This window comes from Cydia splendana, chromosome 16, assembly GCF_910591565.1.
Source record: "Cydia splendana chromosome 16, ilCydSple1.2, whole genome shotgun sequence".
Classification (NCBI taxonomy): domain Eukaryota; kingdom Metazoa; phylum Arthropoda; class Insecta; order Lepidoptera; family Tortricidae; genus Cydia; species Cydia splendana.
This window is the reverse complement of record NC_085975.1, coordinates 8,938,483-8,962,027: the sequence shown is the minus strand read 5'-3', so window position 1 is coordinate 8,962,027 and position 23,545 is coordinate 8,938,483. Positions and strand designations below refer to the sequence as shown.

Below are 23,545 nucleotides of genomic sequence, written 5' to 3'. Positions count from 1 at the left end.
CTATATAAAATTGACAATTTTGATAATGTCATAGATAAATTCCTGCCTGCCAAGAGTTATTTTTAGTGTCCGACCGAAGGTTCGGTTTCGGTTTCGGCCAGTTTCGGCCAAAAAATCATGTTTCGGCTGTAGTTTCGGTTTCGGCCAAAAAACGGCCGAACCTTTCGGCCGGGCCGAAACTTATGAAATGGTACTTCGGACAAAGACCAAAAGTTGGGGAATAAGTAGGACAACAATATTAATACATACCTACATATACTGATTCATGTATAGGTACAGAAATTAATTGGTTTATTATAAAACAATTCCACTAATGAGAGCGCCACTGGACGGTCGACGCAGTCTTAAGAGGCTTTCAATACCTATAACGCGCACACTGTCTAATTGTATCGGAGTGAATGAAATAGCACTGTCGCACGTAGCCGTTGGCCGAGTATCAGCTCGGCCCGAGTCGAACGATGTCTTTTTCGCTCTTATTCACTCACTTATTCAGTCATTTTTCTATCTATGGCAAATTTTAAGCGAGGCTAAAGGCTACGCTCAACTAGTGCCGCAAAGTTGATTTTCTCAATAGTTAATATTTTGCGAAGCTGACCAGCTGACTATTGATTAAAACGAAGAAAAAACCCTTAAAAGTGTCCCCAGTACAGTTTTTCATACGAATGCTCGACCTTAGCCTCACTCTTTACCTCAATTTACCATTGGTTTGTGTTCCACATGTCCTCTATTTCAGTTTAGCCTTTGGCCTCGCTGCGCCATGCTCGGCCTGCGGTCTCGCTTTTTAATACAATGGACATTGGTTGGAGTCTGTGCTTAACTACTTATCCTGAAGCCTGAAGCACGGCTTTGACTTCGCAAGAAAGTTCGCCTCACTGGGGCACTTGGGACTTTTAGGCCCAGGTGAAGATCGGTACCCGGCCTTGCGATATTGTTACCAAAAAATTTCGCGCTCGCTGCGCTCGCGTTTTTGGTTGACCCTGTATCTACATGTTAGCTTGACTGGTGAATGAATAGAGTTAGACCAAGAAAATTCTGCAATGATTTTGATAGCATACGCAGTGCTACTAGTGCAAATGTTATTTATACGTCAAGTTTTGACGTTTAAAGTAACACTTGCACTGCATGTGTTATCAAAATCGTTGCAGAATTATCTTGGTCTAACTGTAGTAATTTTCTTAAAAAACTGCTTAAGTAACATCAATTTCAAGGGCATTGGGTGTTGACAGCCCCATAATATGTGTGTAAAAGCAGTTTTATGACATTTTTTCAACGATTTTAACAAGTCTACAAAAAGTTTCGGTTTCGGTTTCGGCCGAAACTAGAGCCAAAGCCGAACATTCGGTTCCGGTTTCGGTTTCGGCAAAAAAACATGTTTCGGTCGGACACTAGTTATTTTATTCAGGGACCATAATTTTATATGTATCCGCAACGCAGGCTTCATCAAGTGAAGACAAACTCGCTATCAGCTACAGGTTTCGTTCGTTATTGATTGTAGAAGAGGTGTAGTCTAAGAAAAAAACATGGCCCTTAGTTTTGTGGTATTAAATGAACTAGCTGAAACGGTAAACTTCAACTTTTGACAATCAGAACTACAGCATAATGTGTTAGTAGGGCCGTACAACGACAACCACTTCATACATTTCTAAGGTGTTCTACTAACTAATCTGCATTAATCGCATTAATCGAACAATTTGTATGGTCGGCCTAGATTAACAGTTAACAACATCAAAGAAGAGGTGTTTGTGTAAAATATGGTTTCTGAATTATGATTCATATTACAATCTTTTTGAAGTGAAAACTTCTTTAGCGGCGCTGAGCACTTTTTGAGGTGGGGAAAAAATGATAAACTCGAGACAGCGTAAGGCGTAACGCGTAAGGCGTCTCTCCTCTCTTTCTACCGCACGGCGAAAATGTATGCCTGTGCCTGCTGTTTCATGTAGGCGGCGCAGGGCGCTTGCGTGACTTTATGTTATGTGTGACGGACAATTTTATTTTCCAAAGAACTTTAGTCATAACGTATCATAATCAGGTCAATTATTTAAAACTGGACTTTTATATTAAGCAATAAAGCTCAATGTTCTAATCTTGTACGGGTTGAAATACGAGGATCTCACAGTTACATTCTAACTTTATATCACTCCAATATAATTCAATAAAGCTACATCTTGATGAAATCGCTAATAAAAGTGAACTCTAGTACTGGTGAATAAAACTCAAAACATCATGACCAAATATATTTAGTTGCGAGGTCTGCAAGGTAACTTTACAATTTCTATTCGAATTTTAAACAATTAACGCTACAAATTTAAGCTCACTGGCCAGCAATTTCGGAACTAAAGTTTTTCAATAGAAAGGAGGATGGGTCAATTATACATAGTGCTGCAGACATTTTGAACTAGTCATTGAGTTTTCACTTCTGTCGGCACTCCCGGAGTGCAACCCGTTGTTTTTTTTTTGTGACTTTCTTCTTATAACTACTTATCCCCAACTCGATGGGATTGCGTTGATGTTTGACACCGAGATTACGACCCATGGGTCGGTTGCTTTGTAACACATGTGTTACAAAGCAAAAAGTGTCTTAAATACATCCTGTATTTTCCAAATTCGCACTTGCACTCTTTCTGAATCTCCGTCTACATGCTGCTGCGCTGACGTAAGATTCAAGATTCAACAAAAGTTGAAGCACCGGTTACTAGTCAGGAATGTCAATCATAATACAGAGGTAATATTGATCGTCGGTTTTTAAACCAGGAATTTGTTTTCGAAAGTGTTTAGGTACAATGTATTTCTGTAAGGTTACACATGATTCAATTCTTAACAGTTAAGTTTGCGTTAAGAAATCAATGTCTTACTTAAAGTTAAAAAGTTGTTGATGTTATTGAACAAATCACAGTAACCTCATTTTATGGCTACGATTTTCAACCCTTCTTGGCTTAATGTTATATTGCAAAGATCCAGATTGAAGGAAATTGCAACATCATCTCATGTAACTTAATCATGTTCTCTTAGTTGCAAGTCATATTTTGGGTAGGTAAGCGACATTTTGACAAATATAATGTGACATTTGTAACAGGAAATCACTTATGTTCAGGACTAGTCAGAATATTGTGGGTATGGGCCATGGTTCTTATGGTACTTATTGTAAGCACCCCTTCTATTGTTGAAAAGTTCAATCTTTACTCAATTGTGTTGACTATCATCATCATATATAGCCTTTATTTCGGAGTCTACAGTGAACATTTCTTATTCCATTATATGTATTCTATCATTTGGGCTTTGGCCACTTTCTGTAGATCTCTCGACGCTACGATTGTGTTGACTATGGTACCACAAAAATTTTTAGGTGTGTAAGGGTGTTTAACCATATTTTATTAATATTATACAATTGCTATTTATTTATTTATTTAATATAGCCTGATCAAAAACTTTTGGCACTGATACCAAACTCACTGATGATATGTGCCAAGATTAGAGAATTAATGGTTTATGAAGCCTAATTTTCTTGCTGGACCCTTACAAGCATGTTCAAACCTTTATATTTATGCTTTAGTAAAATGTAGCTAAATGGTAACTTTTATCCATAGTCCATAGGAAAGACCTCAGACACAAAATATGTGATGAGCAAAGTGCATTTCACCACACAGATAATCGGAATCTGATAAGTAGTGATCTTTGAACATTTCAAGACAACCAGTCTGCCTTAGTTGGTAGTGACCCTGCCTATGAAGTTGATGGGACTGGGTTTGAATTCCGGTAAGGGCATTTATTTCTGTGATGAACACAGATATTTGGGCCAAGCCTTCTTGAGCTTACTCCATGGGGCTTAGTCAATTTGTGTAAGAATATCCTATAAGTTATATCTTATCCTCCTATAAGTCATTGCGCTAGTTTTCGATACCTATTATTTTTCTAAGTCCTTTATATTTCAATGTAGTTTTAATGTACACAATTGTGTTTTGCATTCTATTCTTTACACAAAACAAAGAAGCGCGGCGCGCTCATTCTATCTTTCGTGGTTCTTTATTACCAATACCATATAAAATATGAATGATATAGGTAAAGAGTATCATACCACCACTAAACACCTTGATGCAAAGAAAAAGTTGATGTAGAAGTAGGAAGTAGGAGTACCAAATTTGAAAATACCCCTACTATAATTAATACATATTATAAATGCGAAAGTAACTCTGTCTGTCTCTTCATGCTTAAACCACTGAACATAGAGTGAGACATCAGTGTGAACAAAATTTGGTATGGACATAGTTTGAGGCCCGGCGAAGGATAGTTTTTATCAATTATCAACAGTGTCCCACTCAGACATAGACCCAGGCAGAAACTAGTACAAATATAATACAGGGAGCATTTAATGAGGTGTCATCAGAAACACGATAATTTTATTAACCATGATAGGATAATACAGACCTATCTGATAGGTTACATTAACGATAATTACAGGGTTCATTTGATAAATATAAAATGCAATATATAATTAATGATCTGAAGCCCAAAAAACAATATTTGTTAATATGATTGCCAAAATTGGTTGTAATAGGTAGGTAGATAGATTATATTGATTACAAGCAATACTTGTAACCGCTGGGTATAAGCTACTAATACTGTATATCAATGAAACTCACAAGCTCGATACGAACTAAGACAAAAGAATAAGTATGCTTGCTTATAAATTAAAAATGATACCGGTTGGAAAATAATCGATCAATACATGTTTAAATCACAAACGCGTAAAACCTTGAATATATCAACAGATTAGCGATTTACTTACCAAAGCAGTGTCGTTATACGTTGAGCACTAAAAAGCAACGTAGAAATTTGTTATAAACTCAAAACAACAACCATTAATTAATTATTAAAATGAAATTTTCAGTCCACAAAAAAAGTAAAAATGGCGGCAATGGCAGATGTTTGGTGTTTCTTGTAAATGTTACCATAATTTAAAAATACATAATGAATTGTTGCATGCAGCAGTGATAGAGATGCGGCCACGGACCTAGAGAGTAAACCGGATAGTGTACATTAGCCAAAAAGTGTGTCCACATGAGAAGTCAAGGTGGGCCGTTGCATCTCTTTCTAATTAGGGTGACCATAAGTCATATGAATGTGGGATATTAGGATAACATTGAGTATATAGTTTGACCAGGATCTTTTCTTATTCATGCATAGTTATATCAGTTATAAAGAATCATACTGTCTTTTCGCTGTACTAGTATTATGGCCTAAAAAGGGATGGATATAGTTTTTTTTTTTCTCTTCTGTACAACGCTTCACACAACCTTAGGTACTTAATTTAGTTGTTCTAATAACTGTTATTAATAGGCGTAGATGCTGGACCACGAACATGGTCGATCCTCAGGAAGGTGGTCCGCCGTAACGTCTGTCAAGAATACAGGTATGAGTGAGAGAGATAGAGAGACAGATATGCTGACAGAACCAGAGGGTCTACCGCGAACCGCGTTCGACGTGTCGTCCCTCTGTCACACTTACGTACGAAAGTGCTACAAAGAGGCAACACGTCGAAAGCGGCTCGGGGTAGGCTCTCAGGACACCCCCACTGTCCTGAGAGCTTTTTACAGTCTTTGCCGCGTTAGGTCCCAGGCCCTTCATAGCAAGCACTAGCCGCCCCTTTCTGAGCACCCATCATATAGACTGCCGCTTAAAATATCTGGCCGCCCTAGGCCCGGGCCTACTCGGCCGTAGGGCAGATCCGCCACTGCCACAGGGTCGCGTGGGACCGCTACGCCCGTTTGCTATAGTTTTTAACTACGACGCTTGTCACTGGAGCATAGACACCGAAGTTTGCATCGTTTGACGAGCATCTTTCTCTGTCTCTGTAATTACTTCTTTATAGGAGTAAAAGAGAAAGATGCCCGCAATTTGCGAACCTCGGTGTTCACGGTGGTAGACCATCTGTGCGAAAAGAGAAGAGTCGTGAAATGTAAAGAAACTAGTGATGTGCCGTTCCCAGTAAATTTTCCAAAGAGGGTAAATTCCCAGTAACGTTTCTGGTATCGTCCCAAAAGTCAGTAAATTACCATAAAGTTCTATTTTTCTTTTATTATCAATGTGTTTTTTTATTATTATAACAATGTATATGTATAAATGTGTCTGTAATGTTTAAGGACTTTGGATTTCAATTTAGGCAATTATTTATTCTGTATTGGCTCTCATTTCACCAATTTAAACATGCCGAAATAAATACATACCTATTCATATAAACTTACTTTTAAGTACGTAATAAGAAATGTGTAATGCCGGCTACATACGTAACGATAAATCGTTGCGATAAAACTGTGCAGTCCGACTGTGCGATAAATCGAACGTCCCTAGTGCCTCCACACGCCTCCGATATCGGAGCCGATCGTCAGTTCTCCGCAAAGCTCATCAGAAACAACATGTCATCCACAATGGCACTGCTTTGGAGTTAGATTTATGATTTCTCTATTATACAGATGTATAATGTAGGTAAAGCCATACGATTAAATAAAATTATAGTATGAGCGTAGGAAAACATGAAAAATCCCGTAAGTACATAAATAAGTTTTTGCCAAATATTTCATTTTTGGTACAAGCTTTTATTGCTGACTGTACTTTTCTTACAACAGACAACTAATACTCATCAAGACAATTATAAAAACCCCTAACACTATTAGGTTGCGTTGTTTCATCACAGAGTTCCTATGGCCACCTCCTGTCTCCATCCTCAGATCAGCTCAATGGTGCCATAATATTGGAATGTCATCCGATTTATACATGCAAATTACAAATACAATGCAAATACAAAAAAAAATCTGCTCAATCGGAAACCGGGAAGTGGATCAAATTTAACTTGCTAGATTTGATTACAGACCGACAAACAGACAGACAACAGTCAGGTGAAACTAAATAAAAGCTTGTAAAAACAGCGACTACGAACAGAGAACCCTACTATCGGGTCACTGGCACTAAATGCAGTACCTAGCGATGTTACGATTCGACTTCACAAATCGGTTCAAACCGATTTAGGTCTGAAGTCGACTAAATCGACTTGAGTGTTCCGTAAATCGACTTAAGATACGTTCACCCGCTCTAAGCGCACCCTTTCCGATTTGTTGCTGCGTCACTTTCGTTGGACATATTGAGGCATAAAATGTACACGAATCGACTTCAAACCACGAAGCAAAATGTCGCCATGCACATTGCCGTCATTATTGAGTCAAGTCGAAACTTGGTATCTACAGGTAAAGTAAAATGAAACTTATGGTTCAAGTAGTAAGGTTCAATTTCGCACAGGCTTAAAGAGATCGATTTGGCGGTTTACTTGGATCGGTTTGCCAGTTTTGCGCCGCGTCGATTTGCTAACTGAACGAATTCGCGGCAATGACTCACGGAATCGCACGAGATCGCACGCTCTTTCCAGCTTGCTCGTATAGTGCTTTCCCGTTTTATCTTTAGCAATTAATGACATTTTGATATACCGCGCAACGGAAAGTAAAAAAATATTACAAAAGTTTTAAGTCAAAAGTTTTTGTTGTTGTGTTATTCTAAGGATTCTAAGGGTCGAACAAACCGTAAAATTTACAATTCGATTTCTTCAACTCAAAACCAAGCGACTACGGAGCAGTTTGAACTACTGATAATTAAAAAATAGAAGTTAAATCAACTTGGCCAAATCGGTTTGCAAACCGATTTGGGTTTAAATCGGAGTCGACTTATTCGGTTTGTAAATTTTTCGATTTGACCCATCACTAGCAGTACCGTCTTGACCATAAGGGCACACGGGCCCGTGCACACAGGGCCCCGTTCCTCAGGGGGCCCCGAAGGATAGACAGTAACAGTATATATATTTGATTACACATAATAAATGTTAGTTTAATTCACTTTCTTTACTTTCCAAATTCTAAAGTTTATTTTTTTCATTAATGTACTTACTTGAATAATAGGTAACCCACGTGCGCACACAAGCGAGCGACGTGAAGTACTGCCGAAATGAACGGTCGCCACCCACACGCAACGATAAAACTGTGCAGTTCGCTTCGACAACGATTTTTCTGATATAATTTGCAACTGCCACCGATCAACGATTTATCGTAACGATTTGTCATACACACGGTTCGATTTATCTGCACAGTCGGACTGCACAGTTTTATCGCAACGATTTATCGTTACGTATGTAGCCGGCATAATTTGCAACTGCCACCGATCAACGATTTATCGTAACGATTTGTCATACACACGGTTCGATTTATCTGCACAGTCGGACTGCACAGTTTTATCGCAACGATTTATCGTTACGTATGTAGCCGGCATGATTCTCATCGTGCCGACATCATGGTCACCCTAATGAGTTTGACAATGTTGACTTGTATTTTTATCGCAAAATGTAATAATTGTGGCTTCCTTGTGAAACAATATTCCACAATTAGAAATTCTTTCACTCCTACAACCTTTAACGCAACATTTATTCACCATTTTTAAGAAATTTTTCATTCACGTGTTTTGATAACATGTCATCACACGTTAGGGATACCAATTAATATTCAAAGTTACTACAATGTCTACCATATCAAAATTAATGTTTTTTTGTTGTGCACATGCTTGGTTAAATCAGTTAATAATATTGACATCATAATTATTTACAAATTTCTTAAAAGATATCAGAACCTTACTCTAAATATAGCACTTAAATAATATAAGAAGGTATTTAACTTCAGTAGTATATTGATATAAATACTACCACAATGGTATATTTTTAACATTGGCAACATGTGCGAGTGAGACACCGCGACCCACCTTTGCTATCTCAAGTGGACCGTTTTCTCTAGTCTGGTAAGAACGTCTTTCTGGCTCGGTGATAAGGTTAAATTTAGTATGGCAAAAAAAGTGACAGTTCACTCCATCTTATAACTTCATGGATGCGGCAGGGCATAACCGCTTTTTAAAGCTTTTACAAACGGACGTACCGGACCGTGATCTTGATCCGATCAGCATCAGCATATCTCTTTCTCGCTCGCGCTTATAGCTGCATCCTTAACGGCCGTACGGCTGGCAACCTTCCACACGATCGAACAGGCCTCGGACCGGACCAAGGTTACAGTCCGGTACGCCCGTCTGTGACTTATACTCCGTGCATTTTAATTTGCGTTATTTGACACATTTTGACTGACGTTTATAGAGATGTAACAAACCCAAATCGATTGTCACAGCAAGCGATTACGATTGGATGGCACCTAGACCAAAGAATATAATACTCACTCACCTAGACTGAGGTATCGTTTTGTGACGTATAATGAATTTTTATTTGAGATTTAAATAAAGATAGAATTATATGGTTTTCCCAAGAAAAATGAAAAATTCATATCGATTTAGACGACTACCGATTCATAACGGCTGTCCCATACCAAAACCTAGTAACTGCTTCAGACCAAATTTTACAGGAGAGCGTAAAAACATAAAAAGTGTCAGCCTCAAAAAAATTCTTGATTTTATGTAATTTTTTGAATGTAAATAGGTCGGCTGTCCCAAACCAAAACCTAGTAAGGGACAAATTTCTCGAAATGAGTTTTTTATGTTATTTGGACCCACCTAGTAAGTCCTCACCCGATTACAAAGACACCGGCTCAAAAATCGGCTTAAATGACAGAGATTTGGACACCTCCAAACCTAGTAAATAGCATGTCTAGTGGCGGTTTACCATTGTAAAACCCAGCAAGTCACATATCCCATTACAAAACCTAGTATGGGACTGAGACATACTAGCTTTTAGTGTGGTATAAGCGCCTTACTAGGTTTTTGAACTGGGAATCATTGCGCGGCGGCCGCGCGCGGGGCACCTAGTACCGTCGTGATTTGTCCTGTCCTGATAGCATAAGAAGCCCTAGGGGTATTACGAATGAAAAGAATAATGGTATAATAACCTTAATCAACATTATGCCAGAGTCAAGAAGATCATTCTGGAACGATCTTCCAGTAAATAACTCATGGATTGATTTAGTTCATGGTTGTCAGGGTGAGGCCGATTGATTAATAAATAAATTGATTTAGGTAGTTCATAGACGGTGATCAGGGGGTGAAGCCGAATGATTGATAAATAAATAACAGTGTCAAAAATTATGCTTGTACGGCATATACGAGTAACATCCATAAAAAATTATGTTTGGTTATTTTAAGTACCATAAAACTAGGGTTTTAAGAGTGACCCAGGAGAACGTACTATGGCAACGAGTGACAAAAAAAGTTGATTCACCCCACAGCAGCAGCTACGCTTACGCGTTGATTCAGAAATAGATTATTGCGCTAGTTTTCGCCCAGCTCTAGTTTTCGTACGAACTTTGAATATAAACCTACATTGCTGCACAAATTTGGACTTATTTCAATTCTTAATGTCTAAACTAAACAACATTAATCCGTCAAGTGGACGGAAACTAGCGCAATTATCCTATCTATTAAGCAGTTAACACCTACTAAGAGCACTTACTAGGTTTTTGAGCTGGAGTATGTAAGACAGTTCTATCGGTACTTACATTTTCAAACCTAGTAAGGAGCATAAAACGTGCAAAATATGTAATATATATTGTTATATGGATGTTAATACATACAATGGTTGATAATGTACCTCGGCTGTCCCATACCAAAACCTAGTACCTGCTTCAGACCAAATTTTACAGGAGAGCGTAAAAACATAAAAATTCTTAATTTTATGTAATTTTTTGAATGTAAATAGGTACATTATCAACCATTGTATGTATTAACATCCATATATCAATATATATTACATATTTTGCACGTTTTATGCTCCTTACTAGGTTTGAAAATGTAAGTACCGATAGAAGTGTCTTACATAATCCAGCTCAAAAACCTAGTAAGTGCTCTTAGTAGGTGTTAACTGCTTAATATATAGGATAATTGCGCTAGTTTCCGTCCACTTGACGGATTAATGTAGTTTAGTTAAGTATTAAGAATTGAAATAAGTCCAAATTTGTGCAGCAATGTAGGTTTATATTCAAAGTTCGTACGAAAACTAGAGCTGGGCGAAAACTAGCGCAATAATCTATTTCTGAATCAACGCGTAAGCGTAGCTGCTGCTGTGGGGTGAATCAACTTTTTTTGTCACTCGTTGCCATAGTACGTTCTCCTGGGTCACTCTTAAAACCCTAGTTTTATGGTACTTAAAATAACCAAACATATTTTTTTATGAATGTTACTCGTATATGCCGTACAAGCATAATTTTTGACACTGTTATTTATTTATCAATCATTCGGCTTCACCCCCTGATCACCGTCTATGAACTACCTAAATCAATTTATTTATTAATCAATCGGCCTCACCCTGACAACCATGAACTAAATCAATCCATGAGTTATTTACTGGAAGATCGTTCCAGAATGATCTTCTTGACTCTGGCATAATGTTGATTAAGGTTATTATACCATTATTCTTTTCATTCGTAATACCCCTAGGGCTTCTTATGCTATCAGGACAGGACAAATCACGACGGTACTAGGTGCCCCGCGCGCGGCCGCCGCGCAATGATTCCCAGTTCAAAAACCTAGTAAGGCGCTTATACCACACTAAAAGCTAGTATGCTCAATCGCATACTAGGTTTTGTAATGGGATATGTGACTTGCTGGGTTTTACAATGGTAAACCGCCACTAGACATGCTACTTACTAGGTTTGGAGGTGTCCAAATCTCTGTCATTTAAGCCGATTTTCGAGCCGGTGTCTTTGTAATCGGGTGAGGATTTACTAGGTGGGTCCAAATAACATAAAAAACTCATTTTGAGAAATTTGTCCCTTACTAGGTTTTGGTTTGGGACAGCCGATAACGGTGGTGTCCGGTCAACCCTAAATTAAAAAAAAAAACGTAGAACGTAAACGTTCGCAGTGCAACTGTCTTCCTTTGTGATTTCGATGTGCAAGACATTTTACGTTGTATTGCTGTTGTGAGTGACATGTGTCAAATAGACGTGCGCGCCGACCTAAAATTTGCCGGCGGCGGCTCGCCGGCATTTTAGGTCGGCGCGGCACGGCGGCGCCGGCGTGTAGCAAATTTTTTCATTTAGGTATTACCTACTACAAACTGCAAAAATGAACTATTTATAGTTTTTCACTAGCATTATACTCACGCACACGCTGTTCTTGTACATACATAGTTTAGACTTATTGCGTAAGTGTGTTGTTCAATAGTTTACTTTAATTACGATCTTGGTGTGGTACTAAATAAGGAGAGAAAAAACAACAAAGTAAACGGATTGTTTATTAATAACATGCAATTTTCTTTACACGTTGCATCATTGTCGTGAAAATAAAATAATTTTATCCACCCGAATCGGGCTTAAACGCTCAGTTGCCCGTGCAACGGCGCGCCGAGTGGACGAGCCGGCGGCGGCGGCGCGTATGAATGGCGGCGCGGCGCGCACGTCTGTCAAATAACGCAAATTAGAATGCACAAAGTATAATTTGTGTTTCCGCTTTGAAGTATCTAGAGACAGCCGCACCAAATCGCGACCTTGGTGCGGTTCTAGAGCCCCCTCCACACTCGTGCGAGCGTGGACTTCCACACGATTGGCGCTTGTTATGTAGACCATTGTATCCTTTGCTGTGGACAGCGCGACACGACGCATGTGCGTCATACGAACATTAACGAGTATAAATATATTAGTGTCTCGAACATACTTCAGCTTTCAATTTATGACGTTTCCGTCTTCCGTCATTCACAAACTGTCATTGTCATTTGTAATCCGTATATCCGTCAACCCATGTTAACCCATCGTTCTCCAATACGAAAAAACTCCGAATAATGTTTATTGTATATATTTTATATTAGTTTTGATATTCAATTTTACAACTATTCATAATTCTAAAAGCACCACATTGCGATGATATAGAATGCTATAAAATGTGATTCAGTTCACCGAAACATGTGTTTAATAATATTAGTGCAGTGAACGTGTTTATTGGATTAAAAAATAGTGCAATGAATAATAGTACATATTTTAGCGAGTTCCACTGCTCGAAAGATGCACTTACGGACACTTATGGCTGGTTTATGCAATTTCTCTTGGCGGTTTTGGCGTTTACATGCCTGATTGGTAAGGATACCTCCTACTTTCTCGACAAGTCAACAGGTCAAGGTTTATGAATCTTATTGCGTATTGCAATGCGATGACATTAATGCAATTTGTAAAGATGCCAATTACAGTTTATAGAATACTGATTCTGTTCTGAATAATGAGCAGAATTTTAAATATATGTTTAATGTATAAGAGTTATAGAGTAGACTAGACAGTCATAGTAATAGTACCTAGTCTATAATTTTATCGAACACGTTACTTTTAGCAGTACTATGTATTAAAATGACGACCTACTGTCTTGCCTATTTGGTAGTAAGATTGCCTATGAAACTGATGGTCCCAGGTTCAAATCCTCGTAAGAGCATATATTATTATTTGTGTGATAAGCACGGATATTTGTTCCTGAATCATGGGTGTTTTCTATGTATTTAAGTATTATTAATTATTTGTAAAAAAATATATTATTGTCTAAGTAGTAGTTAGACAATTTGTGTAATTATGTTCTAAAATAAATATGTTGTTGTCTGTCCTAGGGCACCCTGGAGGTGCATAGGGCCTCCACAAGATCCTTCCACGCCCTCCTGTCTTGAGCAACCGTCTTGGCCTCGTTCCAGCTCAGTCCTACGGCTGTCAGCTCGTTCTCGACGCTGCGCCTCCAGGTGTGCACAGGGGGTTTGCGGGCTCGCTTCCCGCCCTGAGGCCGCCACTCGAACGCGATACTGGCGTTGTTCGTATCTCCTCTTCGCAGGGTATGACCGATCCATCTCCACTTCCGCAGCGCTACTTCTTGGGCGATCGGAGATTGGCGGCACATACTCCACAAATCCTCATTTCTTATAGTCTTCGGCCAGAATATGCGGAGGATCGACTGTAGGGACTTATTGACAAACACTTGTAGCTTGTGTATCAGCCCCTTTGTCACTCTCCACGTCTCACAGCCGAAGAGCAGCATGGACTTGACGATGGATTCGAAGAGGGAGATTTTTATGCGGCGAGTGAGAACGTTTGAGTCCCAGACAGGCTTGAGTTGAGCAAATGCAGCTTTTGCCTTCTTAATTCTGCTCTCGACGTCTTCGTCTGCACCTCCCTGACATGTTAGTGTACTGCCGAGATATACAAACTTGGAGACTGATTCAAGGCAATCGTTTTTGAGCAATAAAGGATCCGTGATATCTGATTTTACTCGCATGTTGACAGTCTTCCGTCGGTTGATTCGCAGGCCCATGGCTTCAGCTTCCTCTTGAAGGCTCTCAAGTTGCGCTTTAAGATGGGCTAGCGATGGCGAAATCAGCACGATGTCATCAGCGTAATCAAGATCATCCAGTTCCTTAGTACCCCAGTTAATGCCTCTTGGTGTTTCGATCACTTTCCTCATCACGTCGTCGAGAAGAATTATGAATAACAGTGGTGACAGGAGGCATCCTTGCTTCACACCGGCAGTTACACTTATAGGCGCTCCCATTTCCTTTTCATGTATCACCCTGCATGTGCTCCCTTCGTACAAGGAGCGGATTATGCGGATGATACACTCGGGTATGCCCCTGCGACGAAGGCTGGACCACAGCGCGCTGCACTTTACGGTGTCGAAGGCTTTCTCAAAGTCCATAAAGGCCAGAAACAGCTCCGACTGCCATTCGACACACTGTTCAATAAGGATGCGTAGGGTATTGGTGTGGTCTGTGCAGGAGCGACCAGGGCGGAAACCTGCTTGCTCGTCTCTCAGCATCTCTGCCACTCTTGGAGCAATGCGATTGAGCAGAATCTTAGCTAGTACTTTTGCGGCAGAAGGTAGGAGCGTTATGCCGCGCCAGTTGTCGCATTGCGATAGATCCCCCTTCTTTGGGACTTATTAACCAATTCAAATTTTGTTTTGAAATTTGCTTGCTTATTTTCTCTACATAGGTATTTAATCTTACATGTAATGTTATTGCACAGGTTTAGACTAACTCTAAAGTATCATGTAAGATGTTGTTTAATGCATGCACTTAACATTTGATTCTTACTAATACCTAGTTTGAATTCCAGAGTTCTTTTAAATTAAAAGTATTTGAATGCCTGATTGGCATACTTTTAAGACCATACCTAATTTCAATAAATTTTGAGGAACTTGCACTGTGTAACAAATTTTCTAATTAGTAATAATTAAATCTAAATAAAAAAAATATGCTCTTTTATACATCTATTTCACATATCACTTATTGTATTTATTTATTGTAAATGAAATGAGGTACTGCTAAATAAATATTTAAATTTGTTTTAGGTAAAAGATTTTGTGAGCCTCGCTATGCCAGAAGACCATGGCTCATTTGGTTCTATGACACCTCAAAACAAGGCCTGGGCGCTCTAATCATACATGCAGCTAACATTTGGATCTCTCCACATTTTGAAGGAAACACTTGTACATGGTAAGAAAACTCATATATCACACTCATATACCATCGCCCACAATGTTAACTGTACATTGGTGGACCTTATACCTTTTATAATAAGGCCCACAAAGGGGCTGTCCATAAATTACGTCATCGATTTTTGACGATTTTCGACGAATTTTAGGGGGGGGGGGGGGGGGCTAACATCATCCAAAAATCATGCTTCGAATGACCCCGTTTCCTCCTACGTCATGCTATCCATCATCCGATGTCCAGACCCCCCCCCCCCTTAATTTGAAATGACGTAATTTATGAATAGCCCCAAATGTACAGCTAAGTGTTGCTGTTTGTACAATTTTATATTATACAAATAACAGTTTTACCTTAGAAAACAATACCAGAGGACATCCTCCTATACTTGTTCTCTTTTTTGTATACAGGTACATAGTGAACTTCATGGTGGACTCTACATTAGGGTTACTCATCATTTGGGCAGGCATCAGGCTGGCTCAGTACTGTGCTAGACATTATGACATCCCACTTATTAATTTTGGGGAATATGGTGAGTTGCTTGTTGCTTATTTATTTAGTTTGAATTACCCTACATAAAAATTGTTTTATAAACTATGCATAAAATGCAGCTAGAGATTTTCAAGATTTAGACAAGAATAATTACTATTCATGTTTTACCTCTTCTGTTTTCTGCCTCAATAACAACTATACCTATAATAACAGCAGCAGAAAAATATTATGAATGTGTACAGTCAGCAGCAGAAGTCGCTATACACTCTAGGTGCTCAAAGAGAGGTAAACGTTTAAACTGTCAAAAAGTTGTTGATTGTCATGGTAGCATTTACTTGTGAGCGCTCAACATGTCACAAATATCTTAACAGTCGCTATTCATTAATTTCTACACTTACAACAAATCATTGATACCTTAGCTGTCGAAAAACCACTGGTATCTAAGCGGTCAACGTGTCAAATATATCTGAACAATATGGAAAAATAGACGTTTAAAGCATACATGTATGGTCGTATATTGAATGAATGATAGCTATGCTAATTTTAGGTAAAGCGTTTTGACAATCATCGAAAGCAGTACAGTCTTGTCATCACATACATCTATCTCACGTTTTGCCCTTCAACCATTGACAGGGGCCTGTCAGTCAACTTACTGCAAACTATTTCTTTTATTGAATAGAATCATCAAAACGAATGAGTGACACATAGCGAAAGCTAACTGAAGCCGAATTTAGAGCCAATTGTCAAGGCACGTTGTGGTCTTGTTACTAAGGCGTTCGCTTTTCAAAGCAGAGACCGCGGGTTCAAATCTCAGTCGGGACGCTCCTAGAGATTACAGCTTTTTTTTTTGGGTTTCATTTCTGTTATTAATTTGTAGTTTTATATTAATTTCGCATAAATTTATATGTCACATGTAGCGTATGTACGGCTTTCTAACAGGACGTTGTAGGTTTGAAACCGCAGTGGGCGTTCCTTAGATTACTCCTGTGCGGAATATGCCACTTGATGTTTACTGCTAGGTTATGCTAACAATAAGTTCAAAGATATACAGTATATATCAGAACGAAAGGCCAAGAAAGAGACCCATTAATGTTTAGGTCATACTGAACAACTTTTACTATGGGACCAAGAAAGTTTCATACATTTTGCTGGTCTGATGTTGATATTTTCTATGGGAGAGGATTTTTTTTTCCGGGGTTTCAGGGTTGGTCCCATAGTAAAGGGGCCCACTGATTAACAGTCCGCCGGACGGTATCAGCCTGTCGGTTGTTCGGAACTGGCAAAATTTGGTTCTAACTGACAGGCCGATACCGTCCGGCGGACTGTTAATCAGTGGGCCCCTTAAAAGTTGCTCAGTATGACTTAAACATTAATGGGTCTCTTTCTTGGCCTTTCGTTCTGATACATACTGTATATACCTCCGTATATTCTATCCTCTCTGCTAAGTTGTAAAAACAAAATTCGTCATTCCTATGGTCAACAGTTAGCATATTACGTAGGTTTATGCATGGCAGTGATGGTTTTATCGCATAGGTACATCTATAGAAGAGGAGGCACCTTTCTTGCGGATCATGAATCCAACCAACAAAATAAAGAGAGGAGTCATAGCATAGTCATAGTTGGATACGCCCGTGCTCCTCACGTGGGGCCACGGCTAGCCTCTATTACAAAGCCATAAGGTTTACATGTCAGATTGGGACAGTGAACGTGTTAAGTTTAAATTCTATTATTTTCTCCTTTGTTCTTTGATCGATTCGGAGCATCGTATTTTAGTACTATATAGTATATTTTAGTACAATAAGCGGGCTTAATAAATATATTAACATATAATATGCTCTACGGTTTGGAAGAACGACCGCCTATGATAGTTAAAATAAAAAACCTATCATTCTCGTAGAACCTAAGTGCTTATTTATTGTCTAAGTTTGACACTTGACGATAAAATACTTCTTTAAGAAAGGAGGTGTCAATTCGTAGTTGCTACAGTATTCTTTTTAAAGTTAAACAGATAAAATGTTGATGCTTAGTTACCATTGAAATAACAACTGCTTAGCAATTGGTGGCACCCTGGCTGCAGACGTACGTAATTGGCAGTGCGTGTAGGTATTAATGACAGCAGCTTGAATTTGAGTGCTTAGTTACCACTGAATTTCTAACCGTTATTGTCATTGTGATTAAATAAGGGTGTATGTGATAAAGAAAAACTCAGAAGTTAAGATATATGTGACGAACTGAAAGCCTACGCTAAAATGACAACTTAGATGTCCTTATTTTTGTGACGATTGAAGTGTATATGTTTTCTTGGACACCTTGCCCGCTCAGGTATATCTGCTGCTGACTGTACAATAATGTACATGCATGTGAGCAAGGAGTACATAACGAATGAATTTCGTAATGTAACATAATTATAGCACATATATCCCTAGGTTGCAAATATGTACGTAAATCTCAAATATAATGCGAGTTTGATTTTTTCCCTCAGGCAAGCCCCCAATGTGTTCTGCGTGGCTCTGCCAATGCGTGCTTTACGCGGCGCTAGCGACATTCGCCAAGTCGGCGCTAGCGCTAATACTGCGGTTGCCGCGCGTGGCGCGCGCGCTGGCGACCTTACCGCTGTCGCCAGTGTCTGACCCCAAGTTAGAACTGGCCGTCGTTATGCTCATCATACCCTTCTTTGTCAATGTGAGTTAAATGATGTGTCTATTATGGACGTTTACCAAGTCCGTGCTCGCCACGCTGCCGCTGTTGCCAGCTCGCCAGTCAGACCCCAAGCTGAGCTGTCTGTGGGGCGTTATGTTCATGATATCATACCCGTCTTTGTCATTGTGAGTTAAGTGAGGCATCTATTACCGACATATACCAAGTCCGCGCTCACCACTCTGCCGCTGTCGCCAGTCTCGACCCAAGCTAAAGATTTGCGTCGATCATCCAAACATATAGGTATACGGACGACGCCACACGAATACCTATTTAACTAAACGATAGTTAAGTATAAAGTTTACGTAGATATTAAGTACCTGACCTGACATAAGTATGTAATGTAATCCTATTACAGGCATGTCTACGAGTAGACGTTATTTTTATTAAACATTTAGACGGCATTGTGTTTTGGCTTCTAGGCCCGTGTAATGGCTGTGATATGCGTTATCGCAATGCCTTGGCCAAGAGTTATTGTTTAGTTGAATAACAGCCATTTTTATTTAGTTATTAATCTACTTGCCCGTGATTATTAAGTACCTATATAAAGAAATATTGATTATTTTAGATATGTAGGTAGCTATCCGTACGCCTTCCAGTTATTTGGCTTAAGCTTACTAGTACTTATTATTTATTTAGTAGTAAGTAATTATTGCTTCATCGAAAGGCTTCGGAGAAGTGTTTTGATCACTTGTACAAATATTTGTCAGGTATACAGTTATGTACAGTTGACGTCAAATATATGGTTACATTTTTTGTCTTATTACAAAAGAGCATGGACAGCATGGTGCAAAAGTGTAAACATATCATTGACGTCGGCTGTACCTATTAAAAACACGAGATTATAAAATGCCAGACAGTTTGACGTAGTTTGTTTATTCGTTTCGTACGTGTGGGTAAAGTGAGTATAACGTCACAAGAATTATGAAATTATATCAACATACAACTTTTTCTAATTTTACCTGTCCCTAAAATTTTATGTTAGTATACTTAACTGTTTTTATTTTCACTTTTTCAGATTTTAATTTTCTGGGTGACAGACAACTTCCTAATGTATCATCCGAGAGGAGTGACTTCGAAGTTAAAATCGAAGGTAAGACAAAATTATATCTTAAGCCACTTTATTTTATTTACAGTACACATGGTGCTACTTTACCACACTAGTGCGATAATTAGCACATTACGCAACAATGTCGAAAATTTAAAGGGCCGTATGTACTGTAAAACGTTGTACGACATATGTGCGAATAGGTAAATTTATTGAATTTGTGAATGAGAAAATGGAGCGAGTAGCCGGCTACGGCTTCATGCCGCGCTGTGTAGCATCGTGCAGCCGTGTGATGTGGGCTTAAGCTGATAACGGAGTGACATGTATATATTTCATAACCAGTACACATTGTACAAATGAATAACAACACCATATATGTATTAACAATCATGAGATAGAAACAATGACGCAGACAATATGTACTGATGGCTGACGTGCAGATCTAAAATTGGATCACGTCATATTTTCTTACATAACAAGATTAAACAGAAGGAATTTAAGATAGAATTGTTAGTTTAGAGGTATACATTACTATTAAATACCTACACTTTCGTGATACTTTTATACGTTCCAATTCGGGTTAATGATAACAGCTCCTCTAATAGTGTCACGACATGAGATATGTATGAACTTAATTACGAATGCTAATGTTTGGCTTATAAGTATGAAATATAACAATACAAATGTTATAATTTAAGTTCATTCGGTATTTCAAGATCTACCTAAAGCTATTCTGTGCAAGTCTGCTCAGTATGAATTGAATTAAATGTTAACCTCACGGAAAAACCTCGGTTAAACGGTATTTTTAATTTTATCCTGATTTGACTTTGTACGAATGACGCATGACGGTCGTTGTTTGTGTACCTACCTACCTAGTAGGTAGGTATTATTTGCGATAATACCTAACACTAACAAATCAATATTATATTATATGTATATTCCGTTCGGTCTCGTTGTGGTTTCGTTAGTTGAATGATTTTTTTAATATATTGCAACTTTTGCATGGTTTGACATTGTTTTTTTGTCCTCATTTCATTATATTTATGGAGCATTCGTTTCATACTTGGAAAGGCTATTTTAAGCCTACCTATACTTTACGATTACCGATTCCTTTACGACAAAAATCAAATATTTCAAAGTTTATAACGTAAAGTTTTTAAATATCATTGATCAAACAATATTCAATATACCTACTGAGCAAAGGTTTGCTTTAGCATTTACGAACGGATGAACCTCTCCAGGTGAGATACCAGTCAATAAAGAAGGAGAAGTCAGCTTCAGAGGAGGAGGAGCACTCGGCCGACGAGCGCCTGCTGGGCGCCAACGTATGACCCTACCCCAAGCCCCGAGTGCTTCGGGCGAGTGCTTCGGGCATAACGCAATCTCTTACACCCTTATTCATAAAACTTATCTTACCTGTGCTAGGTACTAGATACAAGTCATGTCTCTTTCTTAATTAAATATGAAAAAGACAAAAAACAAGCATATATCATTTTTAATTAAATTAGGTTTGATGTGCGTTTTTGAATAAGGGCAGTAGTTTTTAGATGCGTCCCATTCTCATTACGATAAATTTCCGGGAATACCGCGAACACTGAAGCTCGAAATTCGCAAATTGCGGGCATGTTTCTCTGTCACTCTAATTACGCTTTAATTGGTGTAAAAGAGAAAGATGCCCGCAACTTGCGAACTTCGGTGTTCGCGGTATAGGCCCTCAGATTACTTATCGAAAACAATCTCTTAGAATACCCGTCATCACAATCAGTCTGTGCCTAAATAGACACAGACTAACGGTGCAATTGGAATGATTTTACTGTAGTTACCTACATCGCCTGGGATTTTCTCGATGAGCGTGGGCCAGCTTTAAGACTTTATCAGTATCAAAATGATGTCATTTCCTGCTTCCCGGGGTATTTATTGCTTCTGAACTACATATGACAGCTACTTCCAACAGTTCCAACAATGTGGAATAGGTACCTACACGAAACCCTCCTAAGGATTCGGGTTGGCCAGTGTAAAAGGTTTTAGACAAGACATCAATTAATTTGAAAGAATTGCTCAAGAAACAGGTTCCCAATCGTCTGGGAGGAAACTTGAAAAGTACCGCAAAGAGTCTCAAGTAGTGTTTAACATCTCCTTATTGGAAAACCATATTAAAATCGTTGATACTGATAAAAGTTTAGATTAGTAGGTAAACTAAATTTTTATATGGTGTAAAATATAATCATGTATCATGGGATAAAATAGTTATATAATCATAAACAATGTATATTCGCACTCACTTAAACGTGCTTTATTCTAAGTAGGTATTTATAAACTTCGAATATCGTCGCTATACTTACTCAACCTCATATCTGCAACAATCATTTGATGGAAATGTCGCTTTTCTTTCATTCGGAATACGGGTGCTTTTTTCATCAAATGAGTGTTGCAGATACGAGGTTGAGTAAGTATAGCGGCGATATGTCGTGGAGTGGCCGCTAATATTATATAGTGATCCTGATCACTAATCAGGTACAGCTGCGGGACGCAAAGTATCACGCGAACCTTTACTTTACACTTACAGCATTGAAATAGAGTCGATAGTTTGAGAATCTTTATATTGCCCAACCATGAATGCTGGTAACAATAGGTTAGCTTCTTGGTCACCGCCACAGCACATACAGACGTGCTAACCATCATGTAAGTGAGTGAAGTGAAATGTAACTCTAATTATAATCCTCAGATTTTGAAACATACACATACACTGTCTATGTTTTCTCATGTGTGTCCCCTGTGATGTTAACGTTTTGTATGATACCTAGTGTAATGTAGTACAGTCGTACTACAAAGCTCATTATTATAACTACATATAAATGGCAATATGTTTTTAACTACACTATGACTACACTATTTAAAGTACAACCAGATTTGGCATTGATGTTATTAAATTAAATGGGTACCTCTGGTATCCGAATGAAAGGAATGCGATATTATAAAATACTGTACGAGTTTGTATCACAATAATTATTGAATTAAATAAGAAATTAGACAGCAATAATATGGTACTATAATTATGTAGGTACTTTGCTTTATGTAGTCTTGATCTAAAACTCGTGTTCGCTTGTCGCTTCCCAAGTCTTTTGACAATCAGATTACCTTTGGGAGCGTATAGGTTCGGATCCTACCGACTGCGCCAAGTTAAACCTACCTACTTTGGAAGCGACAATCAAACACGAGTTTCAGAGTTTCTTAAACAAAGTACCCACAATATGTGGATATGAATACTCATTCATGGAACATCACATGTTTTTTTTCTAAATTAGATTTTATAATGTAGAAGGGGTCACATTTCTGTAGAAATTATAAACGTCCATATTCATTAATATAAATATATTGAGAGGCGTTGTCAGGTAAAATTCAATGGCTAATGTAGCACTCAATCTAATTGTAAGTAAGTACCTGCGACGTGTAATACCACAATGGAACAAAATTGTGTTGAAGAACACGCTCCAAAGTCACAGTAATAACAATAATAGGCTGCGAAACATCTTGCGCGCGCTTAAGCGAGATGAGCCGGCTATAAATTTTCGTACAACATACCTCGGCCACATTATAGCATTGCCGGCGGCCTTATGTTCGTAAAATCGCCTCGCTTCGCTCGGCACTTTACATAAGTTTTGGCCGACAAGTCCCTATTTCCCGGCCTTTGTAGTAATGTACTATTAATTAAGGGACTATATTAGTCGTAGATTTGCAAATCTACGGATTGTGCAGGTCCATGGCACCTAATTATATAGGTAGAGTTAGGCCAAGAAAAGTCTGCAGCGATCTTGATAGCCCACGCAGTGCAATTGTTAT

At 38.6% G+C, this 23,545-nt stretch overlaps 3 protein-coding genes across 8 annotated transcripts in view; 2 read left to right on the top strand and 1 right to left on the bottom strand.

Annotated features, from left to right (window-relative positions):
• LOC134798224 (heterogeneous nuclear ribonucleoprotein K) overlaps positions 1-4,931 on the bottom strand; it is a 51,841-nt gene extending 46,910 nt beyond the window's left edge. For all 5 annotated transcript variants that reach the window (XR_010145165.1, XR_010145164.1, XM_063770593.1 and 2 more), the window contains exon 1: positions 4,784-4,931. The gene's annotated coding sequence lies outside the window, so the exon portion shown is untranslated. The remainder of the gene's footprint in view (positions 1-4,783) is intronic.
• Positions 1-23,545, top strand: part of LOC134798226 (microtubule-associated protein RP/EB family member 1) — a 140,955-nt gene that overhangs the window by 103,684 nt on the left and 13,726 nt on the right. The gene's annotated exons all lie outside the window — the stretch shown is intronic.
• Positions 12,741-23,333, top strand: LOC134798215 (store-operated calcium entry regulator STIMATE-like). 2 transcript variants are annotated; one of them, XM_063770580.1, is made up of 6 exons: positions 12,741-13,087; positions 15,330-15,474; positions 15,879-16,000; positions 18,443-18,642; positions 19,676-19,750; positions 20,920-23,333. In XM_063770580.1, exons 1-6 carry the CDS (start codon positions 12,973-12,975, stop codon positions 21,034-21,036), a joined length of 774 nt encoding a protein of 257 aa, XP_063626650.1. In that variant the 5' UTR covers positions 12,741-12,972; the 3' UTR covers positions 21,037-23,333. The 2 variants fall into 2 exon arrangements, with proteins under 2 accessions (XP_063626650.1, XP_063626651.1); XM_063770581.1 differs by having other exon boundaries at positions 12,743-13,087; positions 20,947-23,333.